This window comes from Rhinolophus sinicus, chromosome 1, assembly GCF_057876585.1.
Source record: "Rhinolophus sinicus isolate RSI-liver-muscle chromosome 1, RSI-T2T, whole genome shotgun sequence".
NCBI classification, from domain to species: domain Eukaryota; kingdom Metazoa; phylum Chordata; class Mammalia; order Chiroptera; family Rhinolophidae; genus Rhinolophus; species Rhinolophus sinicus.
The window spans coordinates 115,843,144-115,853,182 of NC_142501.1; the positions used below are offsets into that span (position 1 = coordinate 115,843,144).

Here is a 10,039-nt window from a genome sequence, read left to right on the forward strand (position 1 = left end):
ACTTTAAGCCTGACTTCTCTCCACTGTAGAAACTGAAAAGGTATCTAGGCAGTGTTTGACCCGGACTTGAAAAACCAAGAGGAGAGGCAGGACGGTCACAGACAGAGTGTGGCCGTGGGGTAAGACACGGGAGGAGACTGGAGGCTGGTGTGGAGGAAGGAGGAAGGTGAGAAAACGGGAGAGGTGCTCCGGGGAGGAATGATGAGAGACCAGGGACACCAGCAAATGCTTTTAGTAAGCGGGGAGGAGGAGACGAGGCTAGAAAGGTAAGCTAGAAACAGTCAGGGAACAGCAAAGGGAGGAGAGCGGGGCCTCGCTTCCTCAGAGGCTGCACACGGCCAAGCGGAAAGAATGTGGGAAGCCGAGTCCAAACCCAGGCCCCTATCGACCAGCTATAGGACCTTAGGCAAGCGGACATTTCCAAAGGCCCATGTTTTTGTAGAAATGGGCATGATAATACCTTCTCAGAATTGGTGCAAGGGGTAAATAAGATGCAGTACAGGAAGTGGCCAGCATACATTAGATGTTAAACAAACCTTAGTTCCTTTCTTCCCAAGGGGTCCTGGGCTTGCCCACCCTGCTCCTTCTACCTATGGTGCCCCCTTGACATCTGGAAGTCGTGCTCTGCTGGGGAGAGGTTGGGGGGTTACTGACTGAGATCAGCCCCTGTGGGCAGAATGGGAGAGGTGGGGAGAGGACTGCAGGCAGCTCTGACAGAGTGAAGAGAGTGCTGAACTGGATATAACTACTAATTACTGTGTGACCTTGCGCAAATCACTCCCGTCTCTGAGCTCCGCTTCCTGTTTGTCTAACACATATAACACCAACCTCATGATATAGTTGTGATACTAACTAAACAATAAAGGAAAGCATGAGACAGGCCTAACTGCAAACGCCTCCCAAACTCTGGGCAGTAAGTACTATCTAAGAAGGACTAAGTCCGCGTCCACAGCTGCAGAAACACATTAATCTGTGCACTTCTGTTCAAAGACACCGTCAGTGCTGAAGTTTCCTTGAGCGGCTCTCTCATCTATGACTTTGCTGGCAATTGTTTTTGAAGCCATTTCTTTTGGATCTATCGTATAACTAGGTATACTTTTAGTGCCGCAGGAAACCTTGGAAACCAGCTAGACGAGACCAGAGCTTTTTAAATTGTGATGAGGGCACCCTGAAAGTCCTGCAAAGGCCCACAGAGGGGGGAGGCAGAGGAGTGTGGGGTATGGTACAAGGTGCTTGGGTCTCCTAGTCCTGCTTTAAGCAGCACCCCCTTTTACCTGTTGGACATATTAGGGGTTCCACACGTGAGTTCCCTGAATGAAGCATTTCTTGGGGTTAAGGGCATGGTTTTGAAGACAGACAGACCCTGGTTTTATCCTGGTTCTGTCACTGAGTAACTGCAAACTCCTCAAATTCGTCATCCATAGAGTGGGAACACCTTTCTTGGGACAATTACTGGGATAAAATATACAAAGCCAGTGGAACAGTGCCTGACACACAGCCAGCTCTCCATACATGACACCTACTATTATTGGCCACATTCCTAAGCCCAAGAGCCACTCTTAGTGTCCTGTCCCCTTTACTCCACCACCAAAAAAGGGCAGAAGTGACATGAAAAATGTTAGGGACATGAGAACATAGTGCGGCCATGGTGCTGAGGGTGGAACTTCAGAGAGGAGAAGCAGAGGTGAAACATTCTGGTTTCCAAATGACGTACCTTTTTTGGGGGTGGGGTGGGGGTGGGGACTTTCTTTTTCTTTCTTTTGGAACTTGGTTTTATTTGAGGTTGCTTCTCACTCTTGGAACTCCGGCCACAGATACAGTGAAACATCACAGCCTCCTTCTTGGAAGGAGGCCCAGCTCCTGAGCCGTTCGAGGCCAAACAAGAACCGGGCGGGACCCAGGCCACTGGACGCTAGGGGACAAGCCCGCCCATGTCGCACATGGACCCTCCCATTTCTCAGGGAGGAGAATTACACCGCCGTTAGGGCCTCACTCTCTCATTTGAAAGAGAGGGAAGGAATTTTTCTGAGTGTGTCATCTTTGAGGAGACTCTGGGGACCCTGGTGGGGGCGGCTGTCACTAGGAAAGCCACTGAAAAGACTCAAAAATTCAGAGATCTCAACCCTGATTACTTGGCATGGCTATGACACCCTATGCTTCATCTTCTGGAGGCTGACTATTGAAAAGAACAGGGCCTGGCACATAGTTGGAGTTCAGTAAATATTTGTTGCATGAATAAATGAATGCGATGAAACACCTGAAAAATAGACATGTTTCAAATTTATATACCATAATCATAAATCTAAACCAACATTCAATGTATAAAAAGAGATTTTATTAAATGTTTATATTATTACTCTGAATAATAAGTTAATTGTCCCATTAAAATACTTTCAAAAAGTGCCTTGCTACCAGCTAAGGTCGCTTTGATGATCTTGAACTTGCCTATTCAGGTTCTGCTGTTTATGAGCGAGTCACTTAACTCGGAGCTTGTTTCCTCCTTTGGGTAGTGGGGCAGATAACACCCACCCTAACTACCTCACAGGAACACTGTGAAAGTCATGAGATGACAGATGTGAAAGCACTTTCTGAACTAGGCAGTGCAACCCTCACTGAGAGTCAGATTATAATGACCTTTACCCTCTTCGGTGGCTCACATCACCCTCCCACCTGCAATCTTCTCCAGCTCCTTCTGCCTGTTCAAATCTTTCCTGAGTTCAAGGTCTAGCCTTTCAGGAGCTCTCCCCCGGATCCTGAATTGGCTCCTTCCCTTCCAACTCTGCTTTTGCCCGTTGCCCTAATGGTTCACCATGGTCATTTAAGTATAGGTCACACAGAGAGGTGGTCCAATGGAGTGTTTATGGCTCAGGGGAACTTGCACGGGATCCCAGCTGTGGCACTTGCTATGTGAGAGACCTCTGGCAGGCCACCTAGCACGTCTAAGTCTCACCTACAAAACGGGGATGATAAGGACTCTTACTGAGAGGAGTAAACTGAGATCATTCACGTCAAGTACTGCGCACACAGTAAGCGCTCAAACAACTGTAGCGGTTATGACGATGGATGCTTGCTCCTTCACTGTGTCCTGAATGTGTCCCGTCTCCCCAGCTGTCTCTATCCCATCCATTTCTTTGGGAACCCCCAACCTCACTTCCATTCTAGAAAAGTGCTGAGTGCATAGCATCTTTCCCAAAACACCTGTTGTTGAATTGATTAAAAGGATTTAAGTTATTTTCCAAACAGGCCTCAAATCTTTACTATAGCCGATCACAGCCAGCTTGACCAAGTCAGTGCCCACAGGGAAAGGTAACCTCTTCTGGCCCTGTTATCACATTAAAAGTGTGAGAGTGACTCCCGAAGCACACAGCCAAGCCAGTCGCACCACTGGGATGTCCAACCATGTCCGATGTCCTCCATCGTCCATAACCCAAAAATATTCCAGAGGAATAGATTTCCTGTGGGAACCTCTACTAAATGCTGGGACACTCTCTTTCCGTGAGACATGAACTTGAATCTTAGAGGAGCAGATAGTATCAAGGGTAGCACATGTGTTTGAACACTGAAAATCCCATACAACATCCTGAGGGCCATGTTTTAGGGTGGAACAGGTCTCCCTGTGTTTTGCGAACAAACTCCCTTGGATGTCACAAACCTCACCCTGAATTCTACACCCCGAATATTACCCCGAATAAATAATATTATGGACAGACACTAGTGACTTGCAAAACAGACATGATTTAAGTCTATGTTTTGGGAAGAGTAACTGTAAACAAAGAATGTCCATTTTGTAACACCATCAACAACAAAATTCTTAATTTCATAGGCTATCCATAACTACTCCCAATTGCATTAGAAATTGTGTGTGTAATCATTTGCTCGTCCAAGTTTTTTTAAAAAAAATTGACCTGGAGATTACAAAAGAAAAATGTTTTCTGGGAACCATATCACACCTTCCCCAGCATGAACAAAAGACTGAGAAGTAACCCGGGCACTCTTTCACGCTGTTGTCTTTTATCTCTTGATGTCTAAGGTTTTCCTGCCCAATAATTAGGAGAGTTTGTCCCAACCCTGGTCTCTCTTTGATGTTCCCTTACCTTCCTGGACTCGAGCAAGGCAAAATGAAAGCAGCAATGTCTGCCCCTTCAAGAGTATACATTTTACTGAGTTCTGAGCACTAGTGTCTTCATCTTCTACTCTCTCAGACCCAGAATCCACCTACTGCAAAGTATCCTTACTATTTCGCAACTACACAGCAGAAGGGTAGGGGTAAAGCCAGCTTTGTTGGAGAACACGCAACCAAGAACATGACCCTCCATTTCTATGATAAACGTAAATTTTCTTCTAATAGGCAAATTCTTCGTTTCAAACGGCTAAATCGAGTGGTACCTAGATACAGAATTCCAAGTGCTCAAGTTTAGGGAACTGAAGCAAGCGCCATTCTCCTTCTGGGTCCTAGCATTTCACTTGACTATGAACCTTTGGGGTTTTAGTTGTCTCACCAGTAAACACGTCCTGAGAGCACTGTCGCCCTCAGTACTAGTCTCTCCCTCGACAGAAAGATCTATGTTCTTTCAATAATTGCTTGTGTAAGAAATGCTGATATTTCCCTCCTATTTTACCTCTAGTAAGTCCATTGCAGCCCACCCTCCTCTTCCTCAAAGCAAAATAGGGAGATCCCGGTCACAACCCCACGCCGTCAGGTTTCCAAGTTGTTGTAGTTTATAATGCTACTCACCATGGGTCTGAGAGGCAATCTGCTTCCTTAAGCCCTATCAGCTCTCCCCAAGGATATGGCAATTCTTCCCCTTGCTTTTAATCTTTCTTGCCCAGACTTTCTGCCCTTCTCTACTTCCTTGGAGTGCAGCATCCAGCCCTCCCCCTATTACCAACGGTGGAGAGGCATTCAGGATGGGCAAGGTCACAGCCAAATGCCACCATTTACTCTCCACTCTGATTTCATGGGTCCTTCACTCTTAGAGGCAAAATCCTAAGTCGCTGAATTTTTGGCTCCTGGTCTGCAGATAACGAACTGCACGCGCAAGGTCCTTCGTGTACGGTATTTGTACCCAAAACTACACCTGGAAAGAGTAGCAACATTTTGGGCTACCCACTCCTCCATCATGCAGTTACACTTGTCAGAAGGTCTCAAAGACCCTGCTTCTGCTCTGTTCATCCCCAAGCCGAGCTGGGAAGGAGGATGGTGAGAGCAAAGCAAGGCTAGTCTCTGACCCCAATGCTGGCATGAAATGAGCAGAAAGCCAGGAAAACGAAGAGCTAGGACTATCAAGAGGGGGTTAGGCGGACAATCACACTTTTATTTTCCTTACGCTTTTTGACTGTAGATTTAATTCAATTTTGCCATGGCAGGATTAGCAACCAGGCCACAAAGGTGAAGGGACATTATAATAAGACAGCGTATTAATCCTCTATCCCACCCAAGGCAGAAGCAAAACCAAACAAATAGCAGCTTCCTGGAAATTGAATTTCTGTTATCCAGATGTCAAAGATGTAATACCCCAATTACACAAACTATTGCCAGTGAAGCATGCCAGCAAATATGCAAAGTAAATGGGGTGAACGCAGAGCGACAAAAATGCACCGTCAGCATCTGGCTCTGGAAGTGAGTGATAATTAGCACTGTGTGTAGACACTAATAAACATTTATGTCTGAAATTACAACTTTTAGCAATGTTAATACGGGATATATTGGCAATCTGTAAAATAAAAGGTCTTGAAAAGAATGTCATACATTAAGGAATGGCTGACATTTCCCGTTCTGGAACAATCCCTTCCCTGCCTCCCCCTCCACCCCACCCCCCCCAACTGCAAATGGCCACGCTCTTTTGCTGAGAATTTCATTGACATAGGGACCTACCTAAAAAAATGGGTTGTGTCTCTTTGGTCTCCCCATTGACATCGTTGCTGAATTCTGAAATCTTATACACCTCATGGTGATAATCTGGGACGAGAAAACAACCAAAAATTAGGATTCTAATGGCCTGCAACAGATGAATAAGCAACAAAGACTAGAATCTCATTAGATATATTATGGATAACTTATACTTTAACTTGTAAATATAATGTCCCAGGACTCGGTCAGTCATAGAATTTGTAGTCACTGAGCATCCCTAAAACTTGGCTTACTCTGACTAAAGTACACAAACTTGAAAATATTACTTTGACTTTAGCTTTGTTGGATCACACGGTTTTCACAGTCAATTTGGCCCATAGATGCCAATTATTAGGCTTCTTTTCTTTCAAATGACAAAGATGTTTATAAGGAAAAGAAACCTTGCCCAATCCTAGGCCAGGGGAGGATTCCAAATTTATCTCCACAACCCATTTTCATGAGCATATGAGTAACAGTATGCTTTAGAGTTACGTGGCACTCTCAGTTTACCCAGAAAAGTCCCCACCTTTAAGTAGCGTACAGGCAATCACACTGGAAAAATACTGATTTGTTCTTTCAAATATAGTATAATTTGTATAAGAAAGCAAGATTCTCATCTTTTACACAAGTGACTCTCCTGCATTCCGCTACTGCACTTTAATATGCAGTAGTTTATTTTCTAAAAATGCACCTGCAGTGCAGAGAGAAGAATCAGACCCATAATTTCGTGGGGGGAAAAAAACAACAGAAAAACTTGCTATGTTGGTCAAACTTTAAAAATACAGTATTTTACAAGCTTCTCTATAGAGGCTACTGTGCTTTGGCAATCTGTTTCTAAAATGTAGGATTGCCTAGGTAAGAAAATAGAGGTTCCTTCTTAACAACCATTACATTTTTTTTGGACTTGGACCTCTCAGGACAAAGTCTACAGAACTACTCTCACTTTTAAGATAAAGTAGTAAGTTCCCTGAGGTCATAAATAAAAGAGCAGCTCACATTCCTGAATGAATCAGATAGACCCATAAGCCAGTCACAAATGGAGGGGGAGATATTTAAAGTACAAATGACTGAGTAATCGACAGTGCTGGGGAAAATGTACATAGAAAAAGGAAAGGGGCAAATAATTTTGAATACATAAAACTATTTCAGGTCTCTTTCATTGAACAGTGTCAAACTAAATCAGGGGAAACAGATATGAATAGATCTTCAAAATGTCTATGATAAAACCATTTTCAGACTAACCTAAAGTAGGCTTTATCGAATCTATATCATACCGGTAGTTGTAGTTTAGCTTAGCTTGAAATGCTCTATTACTTGCAACTGCTCTCTAATTTTCATCTGCTTACTACATGTGACTTCTCCAGGTTGTTAAAACAATTGCCTTGTTCGCTACTCTGATTCCATAGCTAGACAAAGCAAAAAGTGGACAGGTTCTGTAGCTTGGTTTTGACCTCAAGTTGTTTTAAAGAAGGTATTTCAACAGGATGGTTCTAAACTCAATATTAGGACTTGTGACATTACCACGAAAAAAGTCACCTGCCTGTCATTTAAGGTGACACAATGCATTTTGATAAACATAGCTTTACGTCTGCTCTTAAGTTCTGACCGTTTTTTTAAAATAGTCACATCAGGAAAATAAAGACTAACAAGTAACTGAACACAGACTGTTCAACTGATGACACTATCCAACTTGGTGTACACCTGTTAAATCGGCTGGAACTGGCTGGATTTTTATTTTTTAAATAATACTTATTTGACTGCTAAGTGATCTATTCTGAAACACCTTTCCAAATAACGTATCTAGAAAAGATGCTGGATATCAACAATTCTTACGTGGGCTTGTACGCCTCATGAGCTTCTTTCTCATTCTTAAAAGAACCATCACCACCTTTTTTTGCTTCTCTTTGGGGGGGAAAAAAACCAAAACAAAAATAAAAACGAAAAACCCAAGACCACAACCATTGGTCGGGATGATGTGTCCACACGGCCTGGTGGGAAGGCAGTTCTCCCCCCAGCCGCCAACCTGGCCACAGGAGTGGAATACCAAAGAGGGCTCTCTGCTCCCCAAGTGTCATTGTTTGCTAATTTCCTTAGTGCCCTGCGACTTGTTTACGCGGAACAACAACCTCCTGCCTTCCCCCGGCACAACTTTGCCCGCCGCCCGGCGTGTGCGGCCACGGCCCGCCTCGGCAGGGGACTCGGGGGTCCCGGAGCCCCGGAGCGGGACGAGCCGCCAGGACGCGGGCCGCGCGCGGGGCTGTTTACGCGGCGCCACGTCCTTCCCCGCCGCCCGGCCCGGCACCGCTTACCTCGGCTCACCAGTTTGAAGCTCTGGGATTTCCTGCTCCTCTTCCTCTCGGAGAACTCCATGGTGCGGGCAGGAGGCGGGAGGCAGGGCTGCGGCCGGGCGGAGGGAGCGGCAGCCGAGGCGGCGGCGGCGGCGTTCGCTCTTGTCAAGCGGCCGCGGGAGCGCCCGGACCAACGTCCGTCTCTGGAATCCGCAGGGGGGAGGCCGAGGGAAGGGAAGAACCACCTCGAACCCGCTCGGGGGCTGCGGCGCGCGGGGCTGGGCAGGAGGTGCTTTCCCGGGAGAAGTTGCCCCCTCCCGGCCGCCGCCTCCGGGTCCGCTCCACACGCCCCCCGACCCCGGCTCCTTCCCGGCTTCTGGGAAAACGCGGCCGGAGCCGAACTTTCCGTTGGGGAGCGAGTTGGGGGCGGGGAGGGCGGGCCGGGGCCGCGGGCGCCCCGGGATGTCGCCGCGGGCCGGCCTGGGCGCAGCTCCGGACGCGGCGGCGGTGGCGAGCGCGGCCCCGGGGACGCGGCGGGCGGGCGGCGGGCGGGCCGGGTCGGGGCGCTGGCCACCCCCGCGGGAGGAGGGGCACCGGGAGGAGGCGGCGCCGCCGGGACCCCAGGGCCACCTGCTGGCGGAGCGCGGCCGCCGCCATCCCTGGGGGCCCCGGCAGCCGCCACCCACCGGCCTGGCCGCGCGCGCCTCGAAGAGGAGCCGGAGGCCGCAGCGCCCTCGGCCGGGCCCGGCCGGCCTTCCCCCAGGATCCTTAGGCCGGCGCCGCGGGGGTCGAGGAGTCGGGGCGCCGCTCCCCACCGGCCTCTGGCCGCCGCTTCCTGAGGCGGATCTTGTCATAAATCGTCCTGGGTATCGGGGACCTTCCTGGCCAGCCCCTCCTTGACTTGAGATCCAGGATATCCAAGGGCCAGACTCACTGGTTTTAGGCAAGTTTTAGGAAACACAAATACCAAAAACTTACCCATCTGCGCTCTGCAAGGAAACGAAGAGATTTTAGAATTTACTGGTGAGAAGTATATTGAAAGTGAGCTTCAATTTATTACCCCAATACAAGGAGGGATGTAGGAAGATCCGGAGTTATATTCAAGGAGAGAACTTGGAATGTGGGACTCTGAGAGGGTGGAAGGATGAGGGGTGCAATGTCAGTGGGTGTTTGAGCCCTCCGCTGCCTCTTAGGGAAGAAATGGCCAAGGCAGGCACAGGGGACTCTGCCACTTGATGTAGTAGTGCCAAAATAATTGACATAAACAGAATACTTTTATTACTTTTATATAATATTCTTGTCTGGGGAGCTAAGAGCACCCCTTTTCCTTCTCACAACATCTTTAAGTTGGGGATGGAAAAGAATTTTACACCACCTGGGAATGGCAGTACAGGATCTGACATGCTTTAAAGTACCTCTCCAAACTGATCATTTCTAGACTCAAATACAGAGAGTAAAAAGATGGACAACCCATCCAGCACTGGCAGATTCAGGTGGCCCCAAAAGGGTAGAGAGGAATAAGGGAAAAGCGTATCTTGATAAATGTAGTAAGTTCTGTGGTGGGCCTCACTCAAATGAGGTGACAGCCACTCAGGGTCCACTCTTACTGATCAGGGACATAGCAGAGTAGGACAACTTTCAGGAAGGGGGATGTTGGAGGCAACCAGCATAAACATGCGCACACTGGGAAACAAAACCAAGGAACAAGATAACCAACCACGTAGTAGAAGCAGGGCCTGGTACACATCCTGAGGTCTTAGGCAGTGAGACTTAAGTGGGGAGCAAGTGGGGAGGAGGATTATACCTGGCAGGTACCAGGAGAATTGTTCATTCAGTTCACTCAAGCAAACCCTTAAACAAG

At 47.6% G+C, this 10,039-nt stretch overlaps 1 protein-coding gene across 8 annotated transcripts in view; it reads right to left on the reverse strand.

Annotated features, from left to right (window-relative positions):
- Window positions 1-8,724, reverse strand: part of BEND7 (BEN domain containing 7) — an 81,480-nt gene extending 72,756 nt beyond the window's left edge. For 3 of the 8 annotated variants that reach the window (XM_074324768.2, XM_074324770.2, XM_074324766.2), the window contains exons 1-2: window positions 8,210-8,720; window positions 5,876-5,959 (exon numbers count right to left, since the gene is read on the reverse strand). Coding sequence is in view for 2 of the 8 variants with exons in the window: in XM_088788988.1 (XP_088645114.1) it covers window positions 5,876-5,959; window positions 8,200-8,260 (145 nt within the window). In the remaining 6 variants the exon portion in view is untranslated. Of the gene's footprint in view, window positions 1-5,875; window positions 5,960-8,199 lie in introns of all 8 variants that reach the window. The other 5 variants (XM_088788988.1, XM_088788987.1, XM_074324764.2 and 2 more) reach the window with 3 other exon arrangements.
- Between the last annotated feature and the right edge of the window lie 1,315 nt (window positions 8,725-10,039).